Below are 16,558 nucleotides of genomic sequence, written 5' to 3' on the forward strand. Positions count from 1 at the left end.
AACAATAATTCTAGAGGAAGAAATGGGAAAAAAAGAAAAAAATGGGACAAACACAACACAGTAGAAAACTATTTTCTCATACTCCAAATTCATATACATTTTTATGAAGTAGTAAATATTTCTACCTAATGAGTTATAGCTCATTCAGTAAGTGCTGTAGCTCACTGATTCTAAGATGTACCTTTTTTCGTATTTTTATATATTTTTATCACTGACATTGGATGTTTTTCAGTTGCTGTTGGCTAGGTGGCACTCCTATTGTGGATGTTATTATTTGCACACCTGCAAAAGAACTAGCAGAATTAGTGTCAGGGGCTTGAAAGAAAATTCTGAACACAATGATAGAGCTTTCTTGTAAGAAATTCTGCATCATCATGTCTCTCAATTGCACAGATGATGCCACTGTGGGGAAAACAGAGGTGTTACCAATTCTCATACAAAAACATGGTAAGAAAGTTAAACTATGCAAAAGCTTTTTAAATGCCTTAACCTATCTATTTTGCTGATGTTTTCCTTCTTATAGATGCATACGAGTAATGTATGATCCAGAATAAATTTAAATGGGCTTTTTTAGTGTGTATAAAATTAAAATTCTAAGAGAAGAAAAGAAGTAAGGGTAATAATTTAATTTGCAATTTTTTAGTCATTCTGTTGTATTAGTTACCAAGTTGTGTCCGATTCTTTTGTGACCTCATGGACTATAGCCTGCTAAGCTCCTCTGTCCATGGTATTTCCCAGGCAAGAATACTGGAGTGGGTTGCCATTTTCTTCTCCAGGGGATCTTCCCAACCCAGGGATCGAAATCCCATCTCCTGCATTGGCAGGCAGATTCTTTAATTCTTTACTGCTAAGTCATCTGGGAAGGCCCATTTAATCATTCTTAGTGGCATATAAAATCATGGGTTGTTTTATAAGATATCACATCATAGGTTTGATAACATACCATAACGGTCTGCTTAGCCTGGAGTAACGGTTGGGCTTTATTTTCATGGCATGATGTTGTATTAATAATAGAACATAGGCCTTAGGGAAAAAGAGGCCAAGGTAACAATGTCCCAAAGTAACATTTTGTGGCTGTGTGCAATGGGCCTAGCAGAGTCCCTGGCAGTTGTATTGCCTTAGAGACTCATCCTGTGACTTGCTCTAAATTCTGGGCTAAATCCAGAGGCCAGATCCTAAACTTGACAGGCAAATGATATATATACTTGTAGGATGAAGTGATTTCTAAAAATTCAAATCAGTTTCATATACCATGCAGGTTTGCCTGGTATTTTTAACTTCTCTTCAAGTGTAATGTTTTTGGATAATATATTTATACTTTTGCCTTTTAGAATTTGTGCATCTGAATTGAATTTCAGTAACTATATTGACTTTTCTCATATAGAATAGGTTTTAATTTGCTTATTTTAAAAGGGAGAATCTGAAGTGTCAAGACATAAGTGACTTGCCTAAGGTCACATAGCTAGTAAGTGGCATAATAAGGATTAGAATTCACATTTATCTGTTTTAAAAGTCCAAGTTCTTTATACTGTGTGTAAATTAAAGTAAGCCTCCCCCTCTCTAAATCACACATAAGAAAATACTGTAATCATAGAGTAAATTGCTAATGTGCTATGCTTAGTAGCTCAGTCATCTCCTACTCTCTGTGACCCCATAGAAGAAGCCAAATATCACAACCAAACTGTGCAAAGTTCAACTGTAAAAATTAAAGCAAAACAAAACAAAGCTAGTTTGTATTAGAAAAGAAGAGGAAAAAAATGAAAAAGAAGATGGAATGGAATAAAATTTCCTACATAATGAATAGAGAATAAAAGAGTTATGGTTATGAATGATAAAAAAATTTTTTTAAATGTTTTTGACAAGGACAAAAATGATAACTTGATTGCCAAGATGCTTTTTTTTTTCCTTTGGTTAATGACCTTTTAAAGGAAGTCAAAATGCTGGAACATGTTTTGGATGATTACAAAATTTCCTCATTGAGAGTCTGATTTCCCAGTTTCCTGTCAACTTAAAAGTGATGATGTAGACTCACTGGCTTTACAAAGTGGCAGCAAAACCAGGTATGACAAAGACTTGTTTAGTTTGACTGGCCAAAACTTATTAAGATGATCAGTGCAATTTACGATGTGTGACTGTCTGAGCTAAATGTCTAAGCCGGTCTTTAGAAATTAGTTTCATTTGAAAACACAAACTGATTTTTCACATATGTAACCAAGCCTTCCCATAAATAAGAACTTCATTCCCAGAGTGTTGAAAATAATGAGAGGGGTCCTGTTAATGGATTAGAAAGAAGATCCTGCTGTGCTCCTGAGGACAACACAAGCCTTTAATTTGATTAGAGAAAGAATTGAAAACTTGAGAAATTTTAGAAAAGTATTCAAAACTGCATAATTGTATTTTTAAATTAATTTCTTTTTAGTATTTTGAGTTAAACCCAACAACAAATGGATATGTATTGTTAGCTATGGCTTTTAAACTTCTAATATTTCTATTTCTGTATTGTTGATATTTAATCCATAAAACTATTGACTGATATTAATTATCTGACATATAAAAGATACTTTTTTTTTTTGGTACTTTGAAATGAGAAGGAGTTATTTTCCAAACACAGAAAATTAACCATAAAGGCTATGGTCTACTCCAGCAGGATACGTTATTTTGTTTTTTAAGAATTTTTTAATCATACACTATTATTTGAAGCAAAGAACATTTTCCCTCTATTATCCTTCTCTACAGAACTAAGCAAGATGTAACTTGAACCTGGGGAAGCTAACCAGACTCTCCAGTTTGAGAAAAGGAGCATGGGTAACTATGTGAAAGCTATAATCAGGAGGCTTTTTGTTTGAATAGAAATATTTCAAAAGCTTCTCTTGGCAAAGCTCAATATTAGGTTAAATCATTATGAAATTTCAGTTTTATAGGCTCAAAAATGGATGAATAGCAATAACGTTATATACTTCCACATAATGCACTGAGATACTGAAATTTGCTAAAGATGTAATGATTATTGACTCAAGACACAAAAAGCAACTTTGGGAATAAAAAACTATGTTGCCTGTGAGAAGATAAATATTAAACGAAAGTAACTGTGTCAAGTCTTGTCAAAGTGAATCCCTGGGCCAGCAGAACTGCATCACTTGGGAATTTAAAAATGCTTACTGTAACTCCTCCCTAAATCCTATACTGGGGGGGTGGGGGTGGGGGTGGGGAGGGGGCTAAGAAACTTGTGCTTGAATTAGCCGTCAGTTGACTTTGATGTATGCTAACATTTAAGAACCACTGGACTATGTGTTTCCTAGCATAAGCTATGTCCTCACTATCACTGAGACTTAAATTGAGTTGAGCTTGCATTTATTAAGTTTACATGCCAACTGACAGAGAAAACACAACAATGGCAATCTTTTTACTTTATACATTTGATCATCGGTATTATTATATGTTCATAGTACTGTCTTTTATGCTATCTTTTCATTCTCCCATCTGGAAAATCTTTGATGGTAGTAGGAAATGCTGCTTTTGTCTTATCAAAGGAAGTGAGATTTTGAAGACAGAAATAAAGCCACTTGGCACATATTTATTCATAGTTGTAAGGTTTTTAATTCATAGAAGTAAAGACCTAAATGTAAGAGAAGATGGTTTGCTAACTGGAAAAAAAAAATGATAAGAGAAAGGAACTAAGGGACAGAGATTTGTACAGTGTCTAGTGTTTCAAGGAGTTTTAAGGTAGTAGGACAAACACAGGAATGCCGGTCTTATAAGCAGGTCCAAGACTGCTGCTCAGAGCATGAAACCAGGATTATAGGTTCCATAAACTTGCTAAGGTGGAGTATATTAGCTCCTTTAGTGTAGGGTTATAGCAGAGCAAATGCTTTTTTGTGTTTTGAAACATATTTTTTCAAGTGAGAAGCAAATGGAAGTAATGGATAGAAAATACCATTAAAATGATTGTTGGATTTATATCTGAAAAAGTGGGTTTCAATAAGATAATGGAAAGTTTTTGACATTCTTGATTGCTAATATTTTGAGATTCACCATTTTGTAATGTTCTATTATACTTGAAAGTGTAAGATCTTATGATTTTAAGCATCATCAAGTAATTCGAACCATTCCAATTCATGAGAAGGCTTAGATATGACACACATTTTGTCATGTGTGTGACAAAAAACCTACAACAAATATCAGCCCTAATGGAGGAGTTCCAGGCCCAGTTCATTTATGGCTGAAGAGAAGACAAGAATGGTCACATTCAACCCTGCTGGCATAACACTATGGGAGCTTTTAGGCAATGAAATGAGTAAAAGAACAAATAAGTACTACAAGGGTAGAGACAAAAATAGCCTTATACTATGTACCAGAAAATTTAAGAGGATCAATATATTGTTAACATAATAAGAGGACAAAAAGAGACTTGAATAAATGTAAAGATGTACTTAATATCACATATATTTCAAGTTTTCAGAATTTAATGTATAAATGATATCCAGTCAAAATCCCAAGAGAATTTTTGAGTAACTTTAAAAATTGATTCTAAAATACGTGTACAAAAATAAAGGTCCATGCATATTTATAGTAATTTTTAAAAAAGAAGCCAAGGAAGAACTTGTCTAAGCAGAACTTCAGGCATATTACAAAAATGTTTAAAAAAGGTTGTACTAAAAAAAAAATTTTAAAATGTGGTACTAGCATAGGAACGTATAGGTAGACAGTGGAATGGAATAAAGTGCAGAAAGAGGAGAAAAAAATGTGATTGAGGTGACACTGGAAATTAGCAAGGAAAAGATGGATTCTTTAATATAAGCAATAGAAAAATTAGGTCAAGACATGAAGAAAAATAAATTTGTAATTTATGCTTCATATTACACATAGTGCAAGAAAAGAAAAAGAATCCACTTCAAGTGAATTAAAGGCCTAAATTTGAATGGCAAAAATTCAAAGCTTTTATGGAAGAAAACCCAGGAATTTATCTTTGTGATCTCATTTAGGGAAACCCCAGCAATATCCCAGAGCACAAGTGAGAATATCTAAATATAAACATTGTTTTTAACAAAGGATTCCATAAGCAAAATTAATTGGCAGGAATGGATTAGAAGAAGATATTTATAATGTGAAAACCAAGTACATACACAACGTGTATATTGGTTTCCTGCAAATAAGAAAATCTGTAAAGCCAATAACACATGTATGAAATATATGAATAAGAGTTCAGGAAAACATGGGATAGGGATTGAATAGTTAATAAATAACATATACTTACTAATGTAAACAAAAATGAGTTATTATCAGATAGACAAAGGTTTGAACGCCACATAACATCAAGTTCTCATAACATCAGTTGCTAGTGGAGTAAGGTGATATAGTCATCTTGGGCAATAATTCACCAGTATTTAGTGAAATTAAATATTCATGTAACTATGAGTCAGCAATCCCACTCCTGGTGAGCCTCTCGCAGAAACTCTCCTCATATTCATAGGAAAATCTGTTTCTTACAGTGTTAGCTATGTTAGCAAAAGAGAGGGAGGTAACTGCATGTACCCATCACCAGAAGAATATGTAGGTATCATGTGAAGATGCAAACCGTAAAAACTAGGTTTACCAAGGCTATTGGGATCTCCCAGGAGATCCCCAGTAAGGAATGATCCTCTTCTTTTCTTGGATTCTGCATAAATGGAGTAATAAAAGCAAGACTCCTTGGAAGTCTAAATATTACTCTTATTGTTGGATAGTGCAGCATTGGGAAATACAGTTTAGTGTGAGAGAAAAGGGAACCATTACCTGAAAACCAGGGTAGGCAGAGTCTCCACCTCTGAGCAGAAGATAAAGTGGACCCCCTGCAGGCAGCTAGGACGTGTGAGAAAATAGGCAGAACAGAGCAGAGCATGCCAGCCAGCCGTTCTCAAACGTACCAAGGGAGAAGTCACTCTACCTCTCAAAGGCAGAGTGCAAAACAAGGCAGAATGGGGCTCTTTATAGGAAACTGACATTCCTTGTGAAGAAGATTAACACTATGGATAGATCTAAAGGCATAATATTGGTGAAAAATGTCAGGAATGAGACAATTTATAGTTCAGTAAAATATACACATGTTATTTTTTAAAAGTACACAAAGAGCATATTTTTGAAGCTTGCAAATACAGGAAATATACAGAAGGTAGATTAGAAAGGTGGGGAGTACATGTACTTTGTAGATGTACTATGGGAGATTTAAAGTTTAAAAAAAATAGTAAAAGAGGAGTTTTGTACAGATAAAGGAAGATAGTGTCACCTGAATTTAGGTATATGAACAATTTACTCCTGTACTACTGGGATTAAAAAGGCAACATTAGGGATGCAGAGATGATATGGCATTTTTTATTATTCTGTTATTTGCATTTGTATATATGACCAAAAAAATCCTACCACAAAAATGAAGTTAATAAACGATAGCAGTTTTCCCAGAACTCACGGGTGGACAATTTCTCTAGGGTTTAGAATCTTTTGAGAGACAGCTTTCATTTTTACACAAAACTTTTACTTCTAAGGAGAGATGGTTATTAATCAGATGATGTTTGTAAGAGAGAAGGGAAATCAAACAAATCATTTTGATGTTCTAGGTACTTTTTTTTTTTTTTACACTTCCTGTGCTTTTCACTTCCGGAGCATGCTTTCTGCTATTGTGTGTCCCACTAGTGATTGAGACATGTCGTTAATTCAGTTTATCTTGTTCCCAGAATCTGAGGGGATAAACAGAACCAGTTTTGCTATTTTTGTTACATAAATATCTTATGAGAAATCTGCTAGCAAACTGCCCCGCCGTGGAGCCAGGCAGGGGCCAGGCTAGGGAGGAGGGGATTGCCAGCTGGGCTGGGCCTCCCTGGCTCAGGGATCCTCGAGACTGGATGCCATCTTGAGGCAACTCCTGCTTGGGCTGTGCATACAGCACAGGGCTGCTAAGCGGCACCCACTCCGGGACTTGGAAAGTACCCCTCAGCCCCACAGTAGACAGATGGTATTTCTTCTGCGTTTGTGTGGAGGGGGTGGGGGAGTGGTGGTAACAATGAGCAGCAGTAGCCACTTGACAGGCTCCCTGCTGCCAAGAATTTGCATGACGAACGCTTGCTGCCATCTGGAGAACTTCAGCTCATTGAGGAAGAATCAGCATCTCAGCCTCACGATTCTCTCTGCCCCAGTCTGTGCCGAGAATCTCTTTTCCCAGGGGAGGAAGAGAGCAAAAAGGCAAATCAATCAGACGAACGGAACCTGGCCTGAGGGAGGCAGGCTGCGCCATTCCTTAGGGGAAGTCCCGGTGAGCTGGACGATGCTGGTCTAGTCCAGGGGGCGTGTGGACCAGGCTGGCATTTCGGAGTGGATTAGGTCAGTGGAGTCCGTCACCTTTTGAACAGGGCTTTGTTTATCTGCCGGTAGTTGGTAGAGGAAATGTGGAAATGAGGAGAAAACTCAAATAAGAAACCCCTTTCCCATGACCTCCAGCGTGGAGTTCAATGAGGCAAAAGACTGACCGTACACCCCGGGGATCTGGTCACAGACCACAGTGTTATGTACTATAAACACATGTGTGGGCCATTTAATTAAACACATAACACAGCTTTCCAGCTGCTGAGATACTGCATGTTTAAAACAAAAGGTATTTTTCAAAGTGGAAAAAAATTCCACTTAATATTAGTTATTGTATTTTTAATATCCTTTCTTTCCTTGTTATGGGGAACTTATGGTATTTTTTCTCTTAAGTTTTTTCTTTAAAAGGTATTTTTTTCCTCCAAAATATCTTTAATATTTAAAATTTATTAGGATCAAATGGTATCTTAAATGAAACATTTTACTAGGAGATTATATCCTATAAGGGCTATATATAATACATAAGACCTCATAGCTTTATGCCTTAGAGTTTCTAACCTTAAATAACACCAAGCCAATTCCTCATTGGAAAAAAGAAATGGACTCATATATTAATTATGGAATTGTCAAATAAGTGGGAGTAATACCACATTCAGGGGCTTCCTTGGTGACTCAGATGGTAAAGAATCTGCTTGCAGTGCAGAAGACATGGGTTTGATCCCTCGGTCAGGAAAATCCTCTAGAGAAGGGAATGACTACCCACTCTGGTATTGCCTGGGAAATCCCACGGACAGAGGAATATTGTGGATTGCAGTCCACGGGGTTGCCAAGAGTTGGACAGGACTGAGTGGCTAACGCTTCCACTTTCAGTGCCACATTTACCACTGATGCTCTGTGAGATTTGTGAAAGTGGAAATTGTGTTACGTTTCTCCTCAGTGCCCTAGCACCCAGCACAATTCCCACCCTGAGGAGAGTCTATCTCTGCCTTGGGTATTAGGAGGTATGAATTACAAATTAACAGCAAACTTCAGCCCAGTGGAGGACTTGCTAGAAAGGTGCTGGAAAGCCATCATATGGACTGTAAAATGGTGAACAGCCAAGGCTAGAAAGGAAGGGCCAGCAGCCAGGCTGCAGGAATGTGGAAATTGCTTTAATGATAAGTATGCCTATATTCTGGTGACCTCCAGCCTTTGAATCTAAATTTCAAATTCTCTGAAGGTGAATTTTGATGGGCCCACCTTGGGTCTGGGTCAGGTGATTGCTCTGGACCAATCAGAGAGGGGAGGAAAGTGGCAGGCGCAAGTAGTACAGCAGCGCTGTTGGCGCTGACTCTGGGTATCACAGACAGCTTCCACCCAAGGGGAAAGGCATGTCTCCATCTCATGTCCCAACTGCACTATGAAGTCATTGAGGAGTCACCTGGCAGTGTCAGAGCTGAGGCATTCTGGTTGACTATGTATTGTTCAGAACACAAGCTTAATGCTCTGTTTGCCGGAACTTAAAATTTAAATTGTAAGTGTATTTCCCTATCTTATTTGATGGAATTATTGAGGTAATTTAGTGTTCCAATGATTCAGAATTATAATTATGCATATTAATTTTTATAAACTATTGTAACATGGTGCTCTCTCAGGAACCACTGAGGGGTAGAAGGGATGGGCCTGGACTAAAATGAAAGAGAGGGAGGCATCTAGGATGTAATATTTAAGAAGGCACTCAGGCTAGCATGAGAGTAAGTTAGGAGTTTTTCCTTAAATGTTACATCCTTGGTGACTCACTTGCTGTGCCTGTTTGGGCACTGGTCAGAGGGTATATTTAACCTTAAACAAAAATGACTTCATACGATTCACCTAGGTGGTTTTGTCATCTGTTGCTTCTGAAGAAACCATTGTTTTGTAGGGCCCTCATTACAATCACTCTCACTTCTCCACCCATTCAGACTTGTCTAATCTTCTTTAGTTTGCTATAACCATGGTGTTCTAAGAGCCCTTTATTCCCAACCCAACACCAGTCTAGGGAAATCCTGATTTAAAAATTTCCATCCTATAGTTCCATTGTCACTATGAATGTCAATGATCTGATATTTATATGTATATAAGTATTCAAATCAATTTGAAACTTTCATAAAAGAGTCACTTTGAAATAATACTAAATGAGTAATCATTATGTACAGATGTATTGAAATAAACACGTTTCCTAGTAGGACATGTATCCTGATTTTTACATTTGAAAATCCAGCAATTATAACCATAATCTAGAGAGAACTAAAGCTTTAAAGATAAAAAGCAGACAGTTACAATAACAAAATTATATACTGCACTTTAAATCTCTATAGCAACACAGTTTTTGTGTGAGTCCTTGAGGGTGATTCTAGTTCTGGCCTGTGGAGAAATAGCTCATGACATTTATGACAGATTCTCACCTTTTTTTTCTAGGCTCGAGGTAGCCCCTGAGAGCCTAATTCTGAGTATAAGAGATGATTGCCAGACGAAGGTGATGTGATGGTGAGGCAGAACATCATTCACCTGGAAGGAAGTAAAATCTTGAGTTGTGTTCTTGGCTGTACTCTAACTTGTGAGATTACCTTAGATAAGTCACTCACTCTGTCATAGTTTTCAGATCTGTAATTGAATTAGACAAATTTGAAGTCCCCTTTGGATGTAATATTTTCTATTTCCATTATTTCAAATGAGAGTTGACTGAACATCAAACTTGAAAAACATTTCTACTGTTTCAGGTGATCTGTTGAGTTGGCCAAAAAGTTCATTTGGGTTTGTCTGTAACATCTTATGGAAAAACCTAAATGAACTTTTTGGCCGACCCAACACATACATCAGTGAAATAATTAATTTTAACGGTTTTCTTTGTGGTGCCTGCTTGATATTCATCCCAAGAACAAAATGCTCTGCCTATGTGACCTGTGATTATAGCTGAGTCATTCCAGTGGTATGACGGTTTTAGTTTTTTCCAGTATCTGTATACAACTTTAGGAAAATTGAATTTAAAAAATTAACCAGTGGGTAGTTTGCCTGCAAAACACTAGGAACTAGCTCAATCTGAGGGCAGAATTAAAATGCCCATGTTTTCTGGTATTATAGAGAGCTGTGTATATGTGCTCAGTTGTGTCTGACTCTTTGTGACCCCATAGACTGTAACTCGCCAGGCTCCTCTGTCCGTGGAATTTTCCAGGCAAAAATACTGGAGTGGGTTGCCTTTTCTTTTTCAAGGGGATCCTCTTGATCCAAGGACTGAACCCGTGTCTCCTATGTCTCCTGCATTGGCAGGCAATTTCTTTACCAATTGTAGAGAATTAGTTTTTGTTTAATTGAAAAAAAAAAAAACCAAACAGAAACAGACATCTAGTTCGGTTAAATGGTCTTGCTTGCTTTTGTGTCTTTTACTCTATCAGTGTAATTGTTCTTTTAGGAGATTGTTATCTCCCCCAAAAGACATGTTGATATCCTAAACTGACTCACCTCAGAATGTGATGCTATGTGGAGATAGGGTCTTTACAAAGATATTCAAAATAGTCTTTATGGTGGGCCCTAATCCAGTGTGACTGATGTCTTTATAAAAAGGGGAAATTTTAACACAGATATGCACACAGGAAAAATGCCACATGAAGAAGGCATAGATCTAGATTGGGGTAATATTTCTCTGAAACAAGGAGTTCCAGAGATTGCTCACATGCCACCAGAAGTTAGGCAAGAGACAAGGAACAGATTCTTCTTGTCTACCTTTAAAGGTATAAACCCTTCCAGCACCTTAATATTGGCCTTCCAGCCTCAACTGTGAGATAATAAATTTCTTTTTTTTAAATTAATTAATTTTTTAACTTTACAATATTGTATTCATTTTTTTGTATAAGCCACCCAGCTTGTGGTACCTTGCCTAGTAAACTAATGCAGATACCTATTAGTGTATCTATGTCTAGATAAAATCCCATTATTAATTTCAGTTTTGGTTTTGAACACACACATTCACGTGCACAAAGATTCTAAAATTACATATGTAGTTTTTAAGATCTCAGAGTGAAACAAAAAAAAGTACTTTTAAGGAGACCCCACAGAATTTGTACTTTATACACGTATCCACTAGTAGCTTGAAAACATAATTGCTTTCTGTGTCTTATTTTATTATGAATCTCATTTATTCAGTAACCTCATTTATTGATTATGATTGGAATAATTTTCAGGGTCATCTTGCTACTCAAAAGCACAAAGAAAATTAGAAGTTTAGAGCATTTATGCACCATTACTAGGCAAAAATTTTCTGCAACAAAGAGTGGTCCCATCACCCTCCTAAAATGTACAGTGTCATGCCATTAGTGAATTTATGAAATATAAGAGAATTCATATCTTTCTTTGGGAAATGTTGATAAACTATCCTTAAAATTGTGACTTTCTTCTTTATAATCTCATAAAATAAAATTCTCTAACTTCCTTGTTTTTTTCTTCCAGTATTTCAGAGTTCCCTAAAGGAAGATTATTCTTTCTAATAGCTAAGTAAAATTCCCTCTTTTTGGGATTTATGCTTGAACTTTTTTACATACAGTTAGTTAGAAATAAAGAGCCAGTTACTGAAACTACTACATATAATCTCATGGAGGTAATGAATATGGAAATCAAAGATATAATATTTTTAGTTACTTCTATTTGCTTCACCAGTTTAAAGTAAGATTATATGCTTATAGAAATGTTTTCCTTTCTGGCTTACTAGACTGTATTTTTTCCCCACTCTTTGATATACAGGGAGCAGAAGTAGGGCAATTTAAATATACCTTTTGAGCCAAGGAAGCTAGCAAGAAATAATCACAATTTTAAAGAAAAACAAGAAATCGTAACAGTGTTTAAGTGGGAGATTGCATTTTATTTGGATTCTGTTAATTACTGCTACCAGTCCACAAGCTGTTGCAAAAAGTCTCCTGGAGATTATTTCCAGGCTATTTATAGAATCTTCATAGAAGAAGCTATGAGAATGTCTTTTTATGATATTCTCTTTAGGCTTCCATTTCCAATAGCTCACAATTAGTTGTCTGGAATGAGGATGTATGTTAGGCTAAGTATGCAGGGGTCATAATTTTCTGACCCACTTCCTTCTTCATGGCCAAATACATTTGGAAAGAATTTTTTCCAGATTCTGTTTGTTGTATTAACTTACAATGACATCTTTTCAACTGTCTTGGCTTTAAAAGTGTCTTGTAGCTTTAAAGAAGCAATTTCCCATTTTAAATGATCCATTACCATGCCTACAAGAATGTGGGTAGCTACCCACAGTGGTGAATATACTTGTGGAGAAAGCTTAGAACCGAGATGAGCAGACAGAATAAAGATGGGAGAATATTAATGCCTAGACAGGAGGTGGATTATAAAGGGAAGCCGAGGGTAGCTTCTTGTAGAATGAACTCATTTTAGCCGTTTTCTCTTTCTTCAGGTTACAGTGGAAGCTATTGTCTTCCTTATTAGCAAATTGAAATTGATCCTTTCATTTATTTACAGTTCTTCTCCAAGAAAGAATTCTTTATTTGGTTTTACTCATCAGTTTCCACAGAGTAGAATTTTGTACCTTTCTCTTTGGCATCATCTGTCCATTTGAGAAGTGCAGGGCTTCCTTAATTCCCTAAAATGGGTTTTGTGTATGCCAGAGGGCAGCATGTGACACTCGCCCATCTGGCATGTAAGTTGCCACTTGGCTGCCACCTGTGTTGCCACCCAGGACCCTTGCCACTCTTCCTCCGTCCAAAGCATTAGACTCCAAGCCCCCACAGCCCCTTGCTGACTGCTGTCTCTTCTTCCATGGCAGATGTCAGGGTGGGAAACACTTTGAGGGCCAAACATTTGCTATTACCAGCCTGGCATAGACTCAAATCCTCCTCTACGGGCAAAATATAACAACATTGAATATGTTTGCCTCTTAGTCTACAATCACTTCCCTCCTTTACCTCAATCCCAATTCCTACCTTAATTTGACTCATTGCTTTAACTTGGAAAAGATCTGATAGGACTAATGTTGCCCATCCTGCTTGCCATCCCCAGTCCTCACTAAAGAGATCTTTGGGTGAGGAGGAGGACTGATTCGTGCTGTCTTTAATCAGCTGAGCTTAGAGCCCCTTTGAAATTTTCCTGGTCCTTGGACATGCAAATCCCAAACCGTTAAGTTTTTGCAGTCTGAATAGATTATCGAGCTAGTGGAAGTGCCACAGAGGCCATAGAAGAGGCAAGAGGTGTGAATGGATTTGATCCCTCTAATGATGAAAGATCAGCTTTGGCATTATAAACTCATACTATTTTTAGAGCAAGAGTTATCTTAGAATCATTCATTTAGCATATTTTACAAATGAGAGAACCAAAAGTCCTATGGCTTGGTTATATATGGTTTACATATTGGTGCTATTCTTATTGATATTCTATAAAAACATATGTCATGAAATTTATTATTATAAGTACTTTGGATTTATGTCTATTCTTTATGCATCTAACCTTTGAATGTGGGCAATCTTAGGAACAAAGCATTTCATTTAAATGAGACCGTTGAGCGCTAAGAGTCTTTCCTAGGCATGGCATTGAGACATTTCTCAATTACACTCTGAGAAAATGCTTTTCTTCCACTATTTGAGTTTACGGGAATAGCTTTAGAAAACATCATTCGTATTCATAACTGTTCACTTATTCAATAAGGTACTTGTTGAATATTTATTGAAAACTGGTAGGCACTAGACTAGGTACTCGGGATATAGTGAGGAACAAAACAAATAAGATTCTAGATGCTAAAAATGAGTGGCTTATATTTTTATTTAATGGGCAACTGAATGTGGTCTTAAAACTATAAATCTAGTTTGTTTGTTTTTTCCCTTGTGTGTTTTCCTTTTCTTTAATATCACCATCATTGCAAAGTGTTTGTTAAGTGCAAAGGGTATTAGGTAGAATACATTTACTTGTGAGGGAAAGAAAAATCAATCAGATTCAAACTGGCTTAAATAATAAAGGGAATTTATTGGCTCTGTAATTTAAAAGTCCAGCTGGAAGGTGGGCTTCCAGCATGGTTTAATCAAGGTTCCAGGTCAATTGCTCAGTGACTGTTCCAGCTCTGTCCAGCACCATGCATGTATCATGTTACTCCCTAAAAGGCTTCTCTTGTGGTTGCAAGATGAATACCAAGAGAAAACAGGGTTTGATTTTTCTCACTCACAAAAAGGAAAGAAAGAGTATTCTTAGGATTCCAAGCAAGATATTGAGATGACTCAATTAATTTGATTAGAGCATATGTGTACAACTGAACAAATTATTGTGGCCAGGAGAATAAAATATGTCATTTGATTTCAACTAACCCAGGACCTAAAATTGAGAAATCTGTGTGCAGGTCAGGAAGCAGCAGTTACAACTAGACATGGAACAACAGACTGGTTCCAAACAGGAAAAGGAGTATGTCAAAGCTGTATATTGTCACCCTGCTTATTTAACTTATATGCAGAGTACATCATGAGAAATGCTGGGCTGGATGAAGCACAAGCTGGAGTCAAGATTGCCGGGAGAAATATCAGTAACCTCAGATACGCAGATGACACCACCCTTATGGCAGAAAATGAAGAAGAACTAAAGAGCTTCTTGATGGAAGTGAAAGAGGAGAGAGTGAAAAAGTTGGCTTAAAGCTCAACATTCAGAAAACGAAGATCATGGCATCCGGTTCCATCACTTCATGGGAAATAGATGGGGAAACAGTAAGAACAGTGACAGACTTTGTTTTTTTGGGGCTCCAAAATCACTGCAGATGGTGATTATAGCCATGAAATTAAAAGACACTTACTCCTTGGAAGAAAAGTTATGACCAACCTAGATGGCATATTAAACAGCAGAGACATTACTTTGCCAACGAAGGTCCATCTAGTCAAGGCTACGGTTTTTCCTGTGGTCATGTATGGATGTGAGAGTTGGACTATAAAGAAAGCTGAGTGCCGAAGAATTGATGCTTTTGAAGTGTGGTGTTGGAGAAGACTCTTGAGAGTCCCTTGGACTGTAGGGAGGTCCAACCAGTCCATCCTGAAGGATATCAGACTTGATTGTTCATTGGAAGGACTGATATTGAAGCTGAAACTCCAGTACTTTGGCCACCTGATGCAAAGAGCTGACTTATTTGAAAAGACCCTGATCCTGGGAAAGATTGAAGGCAGAAGGAGAAGGGGACGACAGAGGATGAGATGGTTGGATGACATCACTGACTCAATGGACATGAGTTTGGGTGGACTCTGGGAGTTGGTGATGGACGGGGAGGCCTGGAGTGCTGCAGTCCATGGTGTCTCAAAGAGTTGGATGTGACTGAGCGACTGAACTGAGGACCTAAAATTGGAGATAAGAGTAGGATTGGTTTCCCTCAAAGTAATTTAGCTGGAAGGAGAATAGGGCCAAATTTGAGGGCTATTTAAAAAAATGGGAAGTGAATAATGAATACCAAGTATAAAATCATCAAATATTTACTAGATAAATTTTGGGATGCTACATCAGGTTCTATGATCATGCTGGTTACCACTCATGGAGATTTATTTAAAAAGTTGAAAATGAGTTTACATTTTACATTGTTCAAAGCAACAAAGAAGAAAAAATTAACAAATTAAATATTCAATTCAGTAAGAAAAACCTTAATAAAAGAAACCAAAAAAAGAAATTAAATCAATAAACATAAAAACAGAAATTAATTACTGAGAAAACATAATGAAATTCTTCCTTTTGTGATCATAGAAGACTCTTTACTTTTAAACCAGTTCAACACACTGAGAAAATCCCATGGACAAAGTAGCCTGGCGGACTACAGTCCGTAGGATCACAAACAGTTGGACTGAGTGACTGAGTGTGAGTGTCCGCATGTGCACGCGCATGTGTACACACACACACACACACACACACACACACTGAGAAAACAGAAATAAACTAACAAGAACAACAAAATCTGTTGGATGACATTGAGGAGCTACCAAGGTAGCAAGGACTTGAAGGCCAGAATTCTGGAGAGAAGAGCCCCGAAAGATGAACCCCATTTCTGGTGCCACTTTTTATCTTAAGGGATTTGCCAGTTAGAAGCATAGGTGAAGGCTGAGAGGCTAGAAGTTTTGCAGAAAGTAATATTTGAGAGGCTTAGAGGCTCAGCAGATTTTAGGGTAGTCTTATGGGGCTGGGGGCCCCAAACTAAAATTGAGAGCCAGCTTTAGAGTCCCTTGGACATCAAGGAAATCAA

The 16,558-nt window shown here is 37.1% G+C and overlaps 1 protein-coding gene across 9 annotated transcripts in view; it reads right to left on the reverse strand.

Annotated features, from left to right (window-relative positions):
* LOC138444721 (PH and Rap-GAP domain-containing protein DDB_G0271806-like) overlaps nt 1-16,558 on the reverse strand; it is a 228,314-nt gene that overhangs the window by 140,133 nt on the left and 71,623 nt on the right. For 3 of the 9 annotated variants that reach the window (XR_011258555.1, XR_011258556.1, XM_069598066.1), the window contains exon 3: nt 9,756-9,858. The exons of 3 other annotated variants lie outside the window; for them this stretch is intronic. Coding sequence is in view for 3 of the 6 variants with exons in the window: in XM_069598066.1 (XP_069454167.1) it covers nt 9,756-9,858 (103 nt within the window). In the remaining 3 variants the exon portion in view is untranslated. Of the gene's footprint in view, nt 1-6,333; nt 7,392-9,755; nt 9,859-16,558 lie in introns of those variants that run through there. 3 more of the 9 variants (XR_011258554.1, XM_069598064.1, XM_069598065.1) reach the window with 3 other exon arrangements.

The sequence above is a fragment of the Ovis canadensis genome, chromosome 8 (assembly GCF_042477335.2).
Source record: "Ovis canadensis isolate MfBH-ARS-UI-01 breed Bighorn chromosome 8, ARS-UI_OviCan_v2, whole genome shotgun sequence".
Taxonomy (NCBI): Eukaryota; Metazoa; Chordata; class Mammalia; order Artiodactyla; family Bovidae; genus Ovis; species Ovis canadensis.